This window comes from Microcaecilia unicolor, chromosome 3, assembly GCF_901765095.1.
Source record: "Microcaecilia unicolor chromosome 3, aMicUni1.1, whole genome shotgun sequence".
In the NCBI taxonomy this organism is placed as follows: Eukaryota; Metazoa; Chordata; class Amphibia; order Gymnophiona; family Siphonopidae; genus Microcaecilia; species Microcaecilia unicolor.
Window position 1 is genome coordinate 173796834 of NC_044033.1, and position 16278 is coordinate 173813111.

The following is a 16278-nucleotide window of genomic DNA, read 5'->3' on the forward strand; positions in this document are numbered from 1 at the left end:
CCCTCTTAGGAAGTCCCGAACTTTCCCCCCAAACTCCAATGTGAGTGCAGACCGGGGTAATCCCCTATGGTAATGTGCCAACTGTAAATAAGCCAGCCTGGTCAGCGGACCTCCCGCACATCTCCTTTCGAATTCTTCATAGGACAGCAGTGATCCATCTGCCTGGAGGAAATTCTCCAACAGTGTCACCCCCTGTCTCTCCAGGTCCCTAAAAACTCGTTTTTCTCTTCCCGCTGGGAACTCTGCATTGCCAGTTATGGACAATAGCACACTAGTCTCCGGATCTTGTCCCCAATGGCCCAGTAACACCCTCCAGATTTGTCTCAAAGGCCGCAGCAACACACTATTTTTCACCAGAGGTGGCAACCCCCTCCCCTCCGAGTGCAATAAACAGTTCAGGGACCATGGTCTAAAATACGCTTGTTCCCACTTCATATCGGTATATGTGGATGTGCCCAAGACCCAGTCTTTCACATGCCTTATCAAACAAGCATGATTATAGTCCTTCATATCAGGCATGCCCAACCCGCCTCCAACCTGTGTCCCATATACATGACACCACCTCATTTTTGGTTTTTTCCCCGCCCAGCAAAACCGTGCTACGTGCCTCTGCAAAACCCTCAGATCTTTAATCAACAGTTTAATTGGTAGAATCTGTAGTACATACAGCCATTTTGGGAATATAATCATTCGATACAAGTGTACTCTGCCTATCAATGACAGCGGTAAAGACATCCATTTTTCCAGTTGTGTCTTAGTTTCTCTAATCAAGCCTGGGACATTGGTTTTATATAGTTGTGTTGGGTCCATTGGCATATTGATCCCCAAGTATTTAAATGCCGTATTTGCTTGGCGTAACTTTGTCTGACTCCATATCTCTTGTCCTATTCCCTCATGTGCTAGGGCCTCCGACTTCTCTAGGTTCAACTTGAACCCCGAGAAGTCTCCATATTCCTGAAGGCTCTCCATCAACCGTTCCAGTGACCTCCGGGGCTCAGTAAGCAACACCAGCAAATCATCTGCAAAGGCTGCATTTGAATTCCTGATCTTGAATTCGTACTCCCTTGATATCTACATTGCTTCCTATTTCCCGCAGTAATGGGTCCAGAGTCAACACGAACAGAAGTGGCGAAAGTGGGCAGCCCTGTCTTGTTCCCTTACCTATGTTAAACCATTCTGAACACAGCCCATTCACATTGACTCTCGCCCTGGGATCTTTATATAACGTCTCTATTGTCTGTACAAAAAACCCCTTTATGCCATAAGCCTTTAACGTCGCAAACATGAAGCCCCAGTCCACTCTGTCAAAGGCCTTTTCGGCATCAAAGCTAATTAACATGGCCCGCGTGCCCTCACTCTTCACTCTCTCCAATGCCCCAATTATCCTTCTCAGATTTTTAACTACTTTCCGGCCTTTCACAAAGCCCACTTGTGATTTCTCCAGCAAATCTGGCAAAAACCGAGCCAGTCGATTCGCCAATATCTTTGCTATGAATTTTGTTTCTGCGTTCAGCAGAGATATAGGCCTGTAAGACTCTGGCAGGTGTGCTTGCTTGCCCGGTTTCAGAATGACTGTTATATTAGCCTGATTCAAGTGGCTGGGCATTTGTCTACGCGCAATCACCAAATTAAATACCTCCGAAATTATTTGTCCAATTTCCGGTCGGAGTATTTTGTAAAATTCATTACCGAGCCCATCAGGGCCTGGTGCCTTACCAAGTGGGCTTTGCTTTAATACCCAATCTACTTCATCTTCTGTTATTGCAGCATTCAAAATCTTTAGATCAGCAGTATGCACTTTTGGCACATCAACACTCCCAAGATATGCTGCACTAGGTTTCACTATCTCGATTTGTGGTTTATATAACTCTTCATAAAAGTGCTTAAAGATCTCTGCTATTTCGTTATCTTTATGTTTCAATTCTTTTTGCCTATTTACCAATGAGATCACTTTCCTGGAGCCCACCTGTTTATTTATTAATTTCGCCAAGAATTTCCCTCCCTTATTAGCAAATTTATACAGCTGATATTTATAAAACACTGCTGATTTCTGGGCCTGTTGTTGTAATAACTCATTAAGGGTTTGCTGCGCCTCTAATAACCTGGCCCGCATTTCTAACGTCTGACTATGGCCATATTGTCTCCTCAAAGATACCACCTTCTGTTCCCACCTTAGCACCTCTCGCCTCCGCGCCTTCCTCTGGAAACTGTTATAGGCTATTATTTCCCCTCGGAGGACCGCTTTTGCGGCTTCCTAGAAGAGCACTGGATCTTCCCTATGTACTTCATTCTCCTTCTGATATTGTGCCCACCTATGCAGTAGTTGCGACTGAAATTTACTATCCCTATACAGGTAAGCAGGAAATCGCCATGAGAAGAAAATAAAGAAAATTTTAAATTCCTTGAAGGCAGGACGGGGGCGTGGTTAAGAGATGGGCGTCCTCGGCCAATAATGGAAAAAAGAAGGGCGTCCCTGACAAGCATTTGGCTGACTTTACTTGGTCCCTTTTTTTTTACGACTAAGCCTCGAAAAGGTGCCCAAACTGATCAGATGACCACCGGTGGGAATCAGGGATGACCTCCCCTTATTCCCCCAGTTTGTCACCAACCTCCTCCCACCCAAAAAGAAAAATGTAAAAACATTTTTTGCCAGCCTCAAATGTCATACCCAGCTCCATCACAGCAGTACGACGGTCCCTGGAGCAGTTTTTAGTGGGTGCAGTGCAGTTCAGGCAGGCGGACTCAGGCCCATCCCCCCTACCTGTTACACTTGTGGTGGTAATGTGAGCCCTTCAAAACCCACCCGAAACCCACTGTACCCACATCTAGGTGCCCCCCTTCACCCCTTAGGGCTATGGTAGTGGTGTACAGTTGTGAGGAGTGGGTTTTGGGGGGGGGGGGGCTCAGCACCGAAGGTAAGGGAGCTATGCACCTGGGAGCAATTTGTGAAGTCCACTGCAGTGCACCCTAGGGTGCCCGGTTGGTGTCCTGGCATGTGAGGAGGACCAGTGCACTAGGAATACTGGCTCCTCCCATGACCAAATGCCTTGGTCACTTAACCCTCCATTGCCCCATGTAAGCCGCATTGAGCCTGCCATGAGTGGGAAAGTGCGGGGTACAAATGTAACAAAAAAAAAAAAGTGATTTGCCCAGAGTCACAAGGAGCTGCCTGTGCCTGAAGTGGGAATTGAACTCAGTTCCTCAGGACTAAAGTCCACCACCCTAACCATTAGGCCACTCCTCATGATTAACAATGTCTACTTTAATAATCCTGAATGAGTGGGATGGATAATGGTACCTATAATCTTAGATAGCCTTTCTGCATATATCTTAGTCATAATTTAGTAAAGATTGTCTTGTCTAATATGGGTTCTCTACCTGGCTTTCTAGGATTGCAATATTGGCTTCTGCCAGTGTGCCATTACTTTGAAAGATGGAAATGAAATAGTCATAAAGAGTAAGAAGTTTGGATACTAAGGGGGTCATTTACAAAGGTGTGCTAGCGTTTTTAGCGTGCGCTGTGTAGACACCCCAATATTCCTATGGACATGTTTCACAGCGCATTATGAAAACGCTAGCACACCTTTGGGTGGTATGACAGGCTGCCCAAATATAATTTGGAAACCTAGCATGGATAAATCCTCTTCAGGACTGAAACCCTGCCTGAGTTTTGTGAAGATGAACCATACTTTCACTGCTGTGGAACTGAGATTAGCAACACCAGAAAATAGATACGTAAGATTTTATTGTTCACGCTCCCAATTGACCTTTTGCTGAAATTTTTACTTATGTAAACCAAAGTTGGTATATGTTACAAACATTTACCGGTTGTATTTATTGATATTCACAATAAAAATAAAACTGTAAAATAAATAATCTGAGTTTTAAAAAAATGAAAAATGTTTTTGACACTTAAGCCTACAGAATTTCAATGAAAACTCTTCAAGGACGATACCGTAAGAGCTCTCTAACTCCAGGACTGGAACTACAGCAGCAGGCTGAGAACCAGGGAAATCAGGGTTCAAATCCTGCTTCTCCCACTAATGCTCCTTGTGACCTTGTACAAGTCATTTCACTTTTAGTAGTGTGTGTTAACCAGTTAATGTGCATTGATGTGATAAGGGGGTAAGTTACCAACGTGGGCTATCGTTAAGATGGGTTATTCACCACTAGTCATTCTATCTATTCAGGATCTCATTGAATATAATAGGACTCCTGTGCTAAAATAACCTGACTTGTGGTAAAATAAGCCACTTTGATAACTCCCCCCCCCCCGGTGGTGATCAGTGAATTTAAAGGTGCTCCCTGCTACAGGCTGAATTTGACCTGACATTGAAAACCTGGGTCTTTGACAGACACCTGCTGTCTGATATTCAGAGGGGTGCCCTGAGAAAGTAGGACAACCTTTTATGCTGTTTTGTGCATCATCAAAAATGATGGTAGGTAAACACCATCTGGCTGATTTTCAAAGTGATTCCTGCCCGCTTAAATCGATTCCCATTGGAGGCACTTAATTGAAGACTCTTCCAATCCCCCTCCTAGCCTGTTTAATATCCCACTCCCACCTCCCGATCATGAAGCCCTGTCCTTCCCTGCCCCCCCTGTGAACAACCCCCCATCCCCCAATGTCCAGGTAAGTCTCCCGGGCCTACCTGTCTCTCCTTATGGTTCAGCAGGGGAATTTGAGGGCAGGAGCACAGCACCCTTGCTCCTGCCTCCTCACGGTTTCCTGTCAAAATGGCTGCCGTGACCTCTCAAGAAGTCTTGGCAGCCATTTTGAAATGGAGCCGCGAGAGCCAGGAGCAGGAGGTGGTGCTCCTGCCTTCAGTGATCCCCTCTGGACACCAGGAAGACAGGTAGACCCGGGAACCCTACTTAGACATCGGGAAGGGGGTGGGGGGTTCATTTGGTGGAGGGACAGGGCATCGGGCCATGGAGATAGGAGGGAGGGGGGAGTATTGAGAAGTCTGGAGGGGGATCGGGAGGGTTTTAGAAAAGAAAATTAGTTATGCGGGTGCCAGCCCAATATTTAGAGCTGGCACCCGCCTAACTCTCATATGCAGTCCCAGCTGAATATCTGCCAGGCCCGCATAAGCTCTGGCACCCAGCCTGCCCATAATTAGCCCCCAGTATTTAGTGCCAGTGCCTGGACATGGCCCAGCACTGAATATTAAAGGTTAATTTAGCTGGCGATGGTGAGCATTTAAAAAAACGCTGACCATCACCGGCTGAATAGCGGAAGGCATATGGCCTATCCAGACTGTCCATCCTTTCTACTCTCCCTTCCTCGCCCTTAGAGGTCCTCTGTACCTGTTTTATGTTTTCTCAAATTCAGATTCAGTTTTTGTCTCTACCACCTCCCACTGGGAGGACATTCCATACATTCACCCCCATTTCAGTGAGAAGTATTTACTTAGATTACTTCGGAGTCTGTCCCCTTTCACCTTCATCCTTTGCCCCCTCATTCCAGAGCTTTCTTTCAGTTGAAAGAGACTCACCTCCTGTGCATTTATGTCACGGAGGTATTTACATGTCTCTACTAAATCTTGGCTCTTCCACCTTTCTTCCAAAGTATTATACATATTGTGATCTTGAAGTCTATCCTCATTTGCGTTATGACGAAGACCACCGACCATTTTAGTAGCCACCCTCTGAATTTTGGTTTCAGTTTTGGACTGGCACCGAAACCGGCCTGAAATCCGGGTTCAGGTTTTGGCCAAAAACGCAGATGCAATTTTTGCTGAAAACAAAACTCTCTACCCCCCCCCCCCCCCCCCATGATCACTCTCTTCCCCCACTGAGCCATCCATAAGCCCAACCACCCAACTGATGTCTCCTCCATTCCCGAAGATGAGTCCCCTGACGTGGCCCCCTGACCATCAGTAGGCCCTCCCCAGGCCTACTTTAAACATGCCCTGGTGGTCTAGTGGCCTCTTCAAGGGCAGAAAAAAACCCTTATTTTTACTGCCTGATGCTGCTGCTGGTTTAAAATGGATGCCACAACTGCTGCCGGATGTCACGGCAGCCGTTTTGAGATTAGCCCCGGCATAAGCCCAGTGAGGGGGGGGGCATCTTTTGTTGGACAGGCACAATATTTTTGGTTTTGGCTTCAGTTCTGGCCATAACCAAGCCATGACTTTTGGCTGCTGATTCAGCCGGAACCAAAACCACAGTTGGCCTGTACTCTGGACTAACTCTATTCTGTTTAAAACTTTTTGAAGGTGTGTCTTCAAAATTCAACACAGTATTACAAAAGAGGTCTCACCAGAGACTTACACAAAGGAACTAACCACTAGGAGTATACCCCCCCCCCGACACAGGTTCGTTGGGGGGGCTGGAGATCCGGTGGGTCTCCAACCCCCCCCCCCAACCCTCCCCCAGCAGCCCACCGATGTCCCTGGTGGCTCAATGGGCCATGGGTAAATCTCCCCCCCCCCCACCTAGTGGTCTAACGACTCTTCTCCACCCCCCTAACCAGCCCCTTGTTGCTAGGGGGGTCGGGTTCCTTACCCACAGCCCACTGGGCCACCAGGAACATCGGGGAGGGAGAGTCAGGTCAGGGTGCCTGCTGGGGCTGCTGCATTGGAGGGAGGTGGCCTCCTTCCTCTTCCATTGGCGTCGCCTGAAATGGCAGTGCCCAGCCCTGCCCAGTGCATCCTGGGATGTTCTGGGCGGAGCTTCATGCCATATAAGGGAGTAGCCCCGGGGGGACCGGAGGTGGGAGTAGTTGGGGTCTGATCATAGGTCTAGTAAAGCCCCGCCCTGTTCCAGTGCTATTTTTAGAGCGCTGTTTGATACAGCGTGAGGCATTTGATCATCTGCCTAAGAAGTACTTCATCCCCTAAACTGCACCACTTCCTCCAGGTTTTGTAACCCAAATGCATGACCCTGCATTCTTTAACATTAAATCTTATCTGCCAATTCTGGATCATTCAAATTCAATCTTGACTAGATACCTCCTCATTTTATCCACACTATCTGAAATATCATTACAGATTTTGGTATCATCCACAAAGAGGTAAACCATTCGAGACCACCTTTCATCAATATCTCTTACAAAAATGTTAAAAAGAATTGGACCAAGGACTGATTCCTGTAGTACATCATTGGTAATATCTCTTTCTTCAGTATGAGCTCCATGTACCACTGCCTTCTGTGGCCTTCCACTCAACCAGGTTCTAACCTAGTCACTTTAGGGTTCTTACCAAGGGCATTTAGTTTATTTGTAAATTGCCTATGTGGAACTATGTCAGTGTCTTTGCTAAATTCTAAGTACACCACATCCAGTACTCCCTCTTGATCCAACTGGCCACTCAGTCAAAGAGGTTAATCAGATTTGTCTGAAAAGACCTGCCTCTAGTGAAACTATAACGCACTGGGTCCTGCAATCCATTGGATTCCATAAATTTCAGTATCCTTTGTTTTAAAAACATTTCTATTAATTTACTGACCGCAGAGATGAGACCAGGGGCGTATCTGGACTCTGGCGGTAGGGGGGGCCAGAGCCACAGAGAGAGGGCACATTTTAGCCCCCCCCCCAACGACCCCCCCGCCACTGCCGCCATTGCCAGAACCTCCCCACCAACGACTCTCCACCCTCCCCCCCGCCGTCAACCCTCCCCCGCTGCCGTTGTTTACCTTTGCTGGCGGGGGACCCCAACCCCCCGCCAGTCGAGGTCCGCTTGCCGCCTTTAAAGATATTTCTTCAGCTGGGGGGGACCCCAACCCCCGCCAGCCAACCCGACGTCTTTAAAGTTCTTCGGCCTCCGTGGCCGTGCTGTAGTTGACTGTTCAATCCAGTTCGGAGTCTGACGTCCCAGCACGTTGTACGTGCAGGACAACGTGCTGGGACGTCAGACTCCGAACTGGATTGAACAGTCAACTACAGCACGGCCACGGAGGCCGAAGAAGAACTTTAAAGACGTCGGGTTGGCTGGCGGGGTTGGGGTCCCCCGCCAGCTGAAGAAATATCTTTAAAAGGCGGCAAGTGGACCTCGGCTGGCGGGGGGTTGGGGTCCCCCGCCAGCAAAGGTAAACAACGGCAACGGGGTTGACGGCGGTAGGGGGGTCCAGGGCAAAATCTGCAGGGGCCCAGGCCCCTGTGGCCCCACGCAGATACGCCCCTGGATGAGACTAACCAGTTAGAGGACTGAAAAATGGTGCTGACTGGGTTAAGGCCTAGTTTTGCCCCAGCTCTGCTGTTGTGGTCTGTGCTGAATATCAGTGGCAAGCCGTCTAGTGGTTATAACCAGGTAGGGGCCTTCCTACTGGTTAAATCTTGCCGAGTATTGACCTCTGGATTATTTGTTTTAACAATGTTGTAAACCTTCAGAGGAATGTTGCTTTATAAACAGGTTTAAAGAGGCCTTTTTTTTCCTGTCTTTTTGTATTTAATAAAATCAGGTTGCTCCCAAGGAATTCTTGCCGGTGTGAAGTGGAACCCAGACTGGCCTCATCACTGCAGATATTTGGCAAGCCGTTCACCATCCAGCTTTCCGAGGTCATTCCACCTTCAGAACTGGCAGAATGCAATCGCCTGCGGGACGAGGAATATCAAAAACATATGCAACGGTAAGAAGGGATGAGGAAGGGACCAGTAGGACTGCTCCCTTCTCCTGTCCTCATGCAGTGGGACTTGTAGTTCCAGTTTCTCTAAGAGAAGGAGACTCTCGAGCAGAAGCAGCTGCATGACACAGAATATACTGAAGTCCACCTGTTATGTTCTCAGAAGCTCCTTCTCTGTGTTTGAAATGTGAAGGTAAACTCGGGAATGTTCAACACGTGATGTGTCCCTGGGCGAATACAAAGCTTTGGGATCTAACTAATAACCATCAAGAAAATATTGATAACAGATACCGTTTACTATGATGACTGTGATTTTATTGGATTAACAGAGAGGGTAATATTAACAGTCACCTGTGTGTGAAAGCAAAGTAGATGCCTACCTCTAGCCTACTTGATAAAACACATAGACACCTAAAGGGTGGCTCTACTATTAGGCACATTGATGCAGCCACCTTAGGCAGCAGATTTTTGGGGATGGCAAAAAGTGCTGTGAAAACACACTAGCAGTGGCCGTCTCACTTAAAGGACAGACGGCAAGGCAACACCTCCCTTATGGTCTCCCTTCTCCCCTGCTTCTGCTTCTCCTGAGGTCTGCAGAGGCAGTGGTGGCAATAATAATAAGAAGGTCTTTGAGACTCATGTGGGCTTTGGAGGCTTGCCGGTCTTGCCCCCTCTGATGCAAAAGTATGTCAACCTTTGGAATGTGCACGTTCTGTCTTCATATTTTGCACAGAACAAGGGTATCTAGATCTTTCTCTGGTGTTTGTGAGTAGTACGGGAGCATGGAGTGGGCAACAGCTAAGGCAGGAGGGAGAAAGTCTCCTTTAGGGTGTCCTAAACCCGCAAGGGAGGGCAGAGTCCCAAGATTCCGGCCTTCAGGGATCAAACAGGTCAGAGAAAGCAGCTTGTCACCTCCCTCAGAGAGAACAGGAAGATCCAAGGACTACAATTCCCAGCAGTCTGTGAAGGAGACACCGGGTAGAGCCAGGAAGAGTTCTCTACACTACCAGTTCCAGAATGCAAAGGGGAGGGAGGAGGATCAATCAGGAGGATGAGGGACAGCTGGAGGAGAGGTTGTAGAAGAGCCTATGGATTGGCCACCGGTGGAGGGGGGGGGGTGGAAAGGAGAAGAGAGCATGGAAGAGGAGCCTATGGACATTTCTGCTTTGGCACAAATAAAAGGGAGGGAGGGGGCTCTTTCCTGCCCCGGAAGGTCACTGGACCGCCGGGGCAGTGGGGTGGGGGAGGGGATGGGACACCCTTAGGGTGGTGTGGGGTGAAAGGGTGGGGCAATATGTGACAGGGGCGGGTTGTGGGTGTCACAGGGGCGGTGCATGTGTCCTCTTTTTAGGGGGACCAAATATGGTAACTGTATGAGAAGAAAAATTGAATCCCACCTCAGATTGCAGAGAGAAACTGATAGCTCTGAACTAGAGAGTCTTAGGCCTCAATGCACTAAAGTCCCTTAAAGCACCCCATGGCCATGCGACGGAGAGCCCTTACTACCACCCATTCAGGTGGCATGGGGGCTCCTGCGCTAACCGGGCAGCGCAATGCCTGACTACCGCCGGGTAACCGCTGCACAATCCACTTCGGGGATTTTCTTTGTATTGCTCCATAGTGCGTCCGCACCTTGAGTATTGCGTTCAGGTTCTGGTTGCTGTATCTCAAAAAGATATAGCGGAATTAGAAAAGGTTCAAGAAGAGCGACCAAAATGATAAAGGGGATGGAACTCTTCTGTATGAGGAAAACTAAAGAGGTTAGGGCTCTTCACTGGAAAAGAGACAGATGAGGGAGATATGATTGAAGTCTACAAAATCCTGAGTGGTGTAGAACGAGTAGAAGTAAATCGATTTATTTTATCTTATTTATGCAATTTAACTTTACACAAGCATTAATCTTGTTACAGGCAATACATGATACATTAGTGTATGATATATAACAAATATTATCTCTTATTGAGAAATTAAGGCATACAGATCAGTGGCGTAGCCAGACAGCCAATTTTGGGTGGGCCTGAGCCCGAAGTGGGTGGGCACAAAATTTTCTCTCTGCCCTGCCCCCTTCCTCCCCCTATTCTCCACCTCTCCCCCAGCACCTCCCAACTCAAAATAGAAACAGAAACACTTTAGCTCATGAAGAAAGTGACATCCGCTATGCACATTTCTCAGCTATCATATTTCAGTTAAGATTCAAAATAAAATAAAATGCCTTTTCTACCTTTGTTGTCTGGTCATTTTCTTTTCCATCATGTTGATCCAGGTTCTCTTTTGAACTTTCCAATCCTTTCTGCTATTTCTCCTTCAAGCAGCTGCTGTCCATTTGTCTTTTTCGCCTCTCTTGTTCCATTCCCTCACTTCACTTGCCTCTGACATATTGAACTTTCCATTTAGCTCTTTCCTCTTTTTTTTTTTCTTTTCTGCTCTGTCCACCCAAATTTTATTCCTGTCTAACCCCTTTTCCTTTGTTTTACTTTTCAGATACCTCTCAGATTCCTTTTCACCCACTAGTTCTCCTAGTCCCCATCTCTCTACTTCCCCAGCCATCCATTCCCTTCATCTTCAAATCTATTCCCCCTTACCATATTTCTTTCCCCTGTAATCACCATCCTCCTTGCGTTCATTTGCTTGCCACCCCCTTGGCCTCTCCCACATGGTTCCACATTTCCCTATGTCTCTCTCCCTCCACCCTTCTAGCCCAGCATCTGCTCCCTCTCTTCTCCCCACCCTTCAACACCCCTCCCAGCATCTTCCTGTCACTTCTCTCTTTCGTCTTGCCCCCCTCTCCTGTGATCCAGTGTGGCCAGAATTTCCCCCACCTATCCTGTTTCTTTCCACCCCCCCTCTCTCCCCCTTCGCAGCATCTCTCATCTCTTGGCAAAGAACGACAATGTGGATGCAGCAGCTCACAGGTTTGCTTGCTGTGTTTTAAATGAACAGCGACGCGACGACTGCGCGGGGGATTGGAAACAGAAATTTAGCAAATAGCTTCCTTACAGTGGGCTGGCTCCGTGCACTCCACTCCTGAGGTTGCAGCGGCGAACATGGCGGCCAGGGCGCTATGCTCAAGTAGTAAAAGCAGCAGCCGGCAGTGTTTGAGTCCGTCCTTCGCTTCCCTGCCTTCTCTGCGTCACGCCCTTCCCTGTGATGTCATTTCCTTTCAGGCGGGTGGGATGCAGAGAAGGCAGGGAAAGTGAAGGACGGACTCAAACCTGCCGGCTTGCTGCTCTTACTACTGCAGAGCGGCGCACTGGCGCCCCGCCCGCCAGTTCATTGCTATGGGCGGAGGATTCGAAGAGACGGACGGACAGGGATGGACTCGGACTCTGGGTGGGGCGGGCGGGCCTGAGGCTAAATTGGGTGGGCCTGGGCCCATCCAGGCCCACCCGTAGCTACGCCCCTGATACAGATTATGTCACTATGTATCATCCTTAGACCACAATATTGGGGGGGGGGGGGGCGTCAAAGAAAATTCAGGGAATTATAAGGAAATAATAAAGGAATAGACCTAATGCCCTTTAAAAACCACCTTATACATCTTTCTGCTGTACTGATGTTATGACTTGACTATCCTTTTCAGGTCTATGAACTATCTTAACTGATTCGGTAGAAAGAAAACATACTTAATGCCCAGATGTTTTATAATACATTTACAAGGATATGCAAGCAAAAACGTTGCACCCAAGACCCTCGTCTCTTATCTCATTTCAAGAAATTTCTTTCTTCTTTCTTGTGTTACTTTTGTAACATCAGGGAAGATCCATAGTTTTTGACCACAAAATTTGTGATGAATATTTTTAAAGAATAACTTTAAAACTGCATTATAGTCTTGTTCAAAAACAAATGAAATCAACAGAGTAGCTCTATTGTTACCTCAGTCATTAGTCTCCAAGATTAAAAGAAATATCTTTCAATTCCTCAGATTTTATTGTTCCAAAACTTCCGGATTGTCCCCTTGACTTCTTTTTGTAGGAAGAAAAAAGATCTTATTTATTGGAGGAATATGTTGAGAGGAATATTTCAAGTTCTGTACCAAAAATTTCTTAAATAAATCCAGGGGTGACATTCCTGTCGGCTTTGGAAAATTCAAAATCCTCATATTCAAACGTCTGTTGTAATTTTCGATTTCCTCAATTTTTTTACGAATATTTGTATTATCTTTCATCATCGCTGATACATTTTCCTTGATTTTTACAGTTTCATCTTGGGAACTCTTTACTTGATCTTTAAAATCTTGTTCCAATTTTTCAACCGACTTAGAGAGTTGGCCTACTGTAGAAACCAAGTTTTTTTGTTTCTTGAGTTGATTCAGTTATCAAGGCTTGCATTTTTTCCATAGCCTGCCAAAGAGTGTCAAGCATTATCACCTTGGGAGGGCCAAACAAAGTTTCCCCTCTCGAGTCCATACCAACTGCCGATTTTCGCTCCGAGAGAGAACCCCCTCCGCTGACCTCATTTCCTCGCCTTCTGGGTCTTGTGGATCAGCCTTCTCTTCTCGTAGAATGGCAGGACAAGGTGGATTTCCAGCTTCCGGAGGAGATAGAGAGATCTCATGTCCCAACGACACTGGGCTCCCTGCTCCAACGTCTAGCGGGTCCTCAACTCCGGTTTCTACAGGTGGACGCCGAACCGCAAAGCCGTCGAGTGTTCGCTGCCTCGGGGAAGATGTACGAGCTGGGGAGGGTAAGGCTCTAACAATCTCCTTTTTCTTGGTATGTGGCATAGTTTTATGGGGAAAAGGTAGAATTAAATCGAGCAAACTCTCAGAGCAACTTGCTATGCTCAGCGTGATGGTGCCATCTTGGATCCGCCCCCCCAAAAGACTCTGTAAATCGATTTTATACTCGTTCCAAAAGTACAAAGATTAGAGGACACTCGAGGAAGTTACATGAAAATACTTTTAAAACAAATAGGAGGAAATATTTTTTTTTACTCAACGAATAGTTAAGCTCTGGAACTCTTTGCCAGATAACAGCAGTTAGCATATCTGGGTTGAAAAAAAGTTTGGACAAATTCCTGGAAGAAAAGTCCATTAGTTTTTCTATTGAGACATACATGGGAAGCAGCTGCTTGCCCTGGGATTTGTAGTATGGAGTGTTGCCACGATTTGGATTTCTGCCAAGTACTTGTGACCTGGCTTGGCCACTGTTTGGAAAACAAGATATTGGGCTAGATGGACCATTGGTCTGACCCAGTATAGCTACTCTTATGTAAAAGGTAGAGAGTTAAAAGGGCTGATGAAGGGAGGGACAAGGTGGCTGTGTCAGCAGGGCAGGGCCGGTCTTAGGCCGAGGGGACCGAGGCGGCCGCATAGGGCCCCGTGCGGCACGCCTCAGTCAGCCTCTTCCCAGGGCACTGACGTACGATAATTTTTCTTTTAAATTTACCCTCCGTCGCCGGAATCCAGCACAGCAGCGATCGTCAGTGAAAACGCTCCTCCCCTCCCGAGTCCCCCCGACGTCTGTAGCAGAACATAAGCTCTTCCTGATTCGTTCATTCTCATTGTCCCGCCTGGGCGGGACAATGAGAATGAACGAATCAGGAAGAGCTTCTGTTCTGCTACAGACGTCGGGGGAACTCGGGAGGGGAGGAGCGTTTTCACTGACGCTGCTCCAGCGGCGATGGAGGGTAAATTTAAAAGAAAAGTTAACCTGCCTTGGTTGGGGAGAGAAGAGGATGGCAGGAGAGGGCAGGGGGAATAGGAGGGTCGCTGGACATGGTGGAAGGGGAGGGGGGATTTCTGGACAGGATGGCAGGGGCAGGCAGGGAGGACAGGGAGGGTTTCTGGACATAGGTGGATGGCAGGGGAGGGCAGAGGGGGACAGGAGGGTCGCTGGACATGGGTGGATGGCAGGGGAGGGGGTTTCTGGACATAGGTGGATGGCAGGGAGGACAGGAGGGTCGCTGGACATGGGTGGATGGCAGGGGAGGGGGGTTTCTGGACATAGGTGGATGGCAGGGGAGGGCAAAGGGGACGGGGGGGGTTTCTGCACATAGGTGATTGGCAGGAGAGGGCAGGGGGGACAGGAGGGTCGCTGGACATGGGTGGATGGCAGGGGAGGGGGTTTCTGGACAGGATGGCATGTGATGACAGGAGGGTTTCTGGACATAGGTGGATGGCAGGTGAGGGCAAAGGGGATGGGGGGGTTCTGCACATAGGTGGATGGCAGGGGGGACAGGAGGGTCGCTGGACATGGTGGCAGGGGAGGGGGTTTCTGGACAGGATGGCAGGGAGGACAGGAGGGTTTCTGGACATAGGTGGATGGCAGGTGAGGGCAAAGGGGATGGGGGGGTTCTGCACATAGGTGGATGGCAGGGGGGACAGGAGGGTCCGCTGGACATGGGTGGATGGCAGGGGAGGGGGGTTTCTGCACATAGGTGGATGGCAGGGGAGGGCAGGGAGGACAGGAGGGTCGCTGGACATGGGTGGATGGCAGGGGAGGGGGATTCTGCACATAGGTGGATGGCAGGGGAGGGCAGGGAGGACAGGAGGGTCGCTGGACATGGGTGGATGGCAGGAGAGGGGGGTTTCTGCACATAGGTGGATGGCAGGGGAGGGCAGGGAGGACAGGAGGGTCGCTGGACATGGGTTGATGGCAGGGGAGGGGGATTTCTGCACATAGGTGGATGGCAGGGGAGGGCAGGGAGGACAGGAGGGTCACTGGACATGGGTGGATGGCATGGGAGGGGGGGTTCTGGACATAGGTGGATGGCAGGGGAGGGCAAAGGGGATGGGGGGGTGTCTGCACATAGGTGGATGGCAGGGGGGACAGGAGGGTCACTGGACATGGGTGGATGGCAGGGGGGGGGGGTTTCTGCACATAGGTGGATATCCGGCAGGGAGGGCAGGGAGGACAGGAGGGTCGCTGGACATGGGTGGATGGCAGGGGAGGGCAGAGGGGACGGGGGGTTGCTGGACATAGATGGATGGCAGGGGGGACAGGAGGGTCGCTGGACATGGGTGGATGGAGGAGAGAGAAGAAATGCTGGACATGGATGGAGGCAAGGGAAGAGTGAGGAAGGAGATGAGGTGAGGAAAAGGAAAAGAGAGGAGGAAAAAGTGCACATGGATATAGAAAATAGGCAGAAGCTGGATCCACTGGACAGTCAAGTCTGCGGAGGACCCAGCTTTTACTTATGGATGTAGGGCAAGAAATGAAGAAGAAAGGCGGAAAGTAAAGAAATAAATGGAAAGGAAGCCCTGAAACGGAGTTAAGAGGACAGATAGCAGCACAATCAGATACTGAGCCAGCATGATCAGAAAAACAAAGTCACCAGACAACAAAGGTAGAAAAAACTATTTTATTCAGGATTTATTAATTGGATATGTCAGTTTTGGAAATGTGCATCTGTGATATTTTTCATGTAAGTTTCAATTTTGTAGTATTGCTGCATGCTGATTCTGACTTCTTGAGGTTACTTTCCAGTTCAGTATTTTGCCTTCATGTGTTTTTCAGATGTGATCAAGGAAGGTGCAGTATTCTGCTAGCGTATAGTTTGCAGCCATTTTTTGTTTTTTTGTTTTTTTTTCACTAGGTTGTGCACTGGTGTTTTAGAGCCCGGTGTAATTAAAGTTGGCTTTCCATGCCACGCATAAGGTTGTAGCTCGTCTTGTCCTTGGAATTAGTGCTGTTTATGGTTTCATGATAGCATTTTGCTTATTATTTCAATCAGTTTTTTTGTACAAGTTTAGCGTCATTTGTCTTTATTTGA

At 48.4% G+C, this 16278-nt stretch overlaps 1 protein-coding gene across 2 annotated transcripts in view; it reads left to right on the plus strand.

The window, feature by feature from the left end:
* B4GALNT1 (beta-1,4-N-acetyl-galactosaminyltransferase 1) overlaps window positions 1-16278 on the plus strand; it is a 367142-nt gene that overhangs the window by 251864 nt on the left and 99000 nt on the right. For both annotated transcript variants that reach the window (XM_030196595.1, XM_030196596.1), the window contains exon 4: window positions 8404-8571. In XM_030196595.1, coding sequence (XP_030052455.1) covers window positions 8404-8571 — 168 coding nt within the window. The remainder of the gene's footprint in view (window positions 1-8403; window positions 8572-16278) is intronic.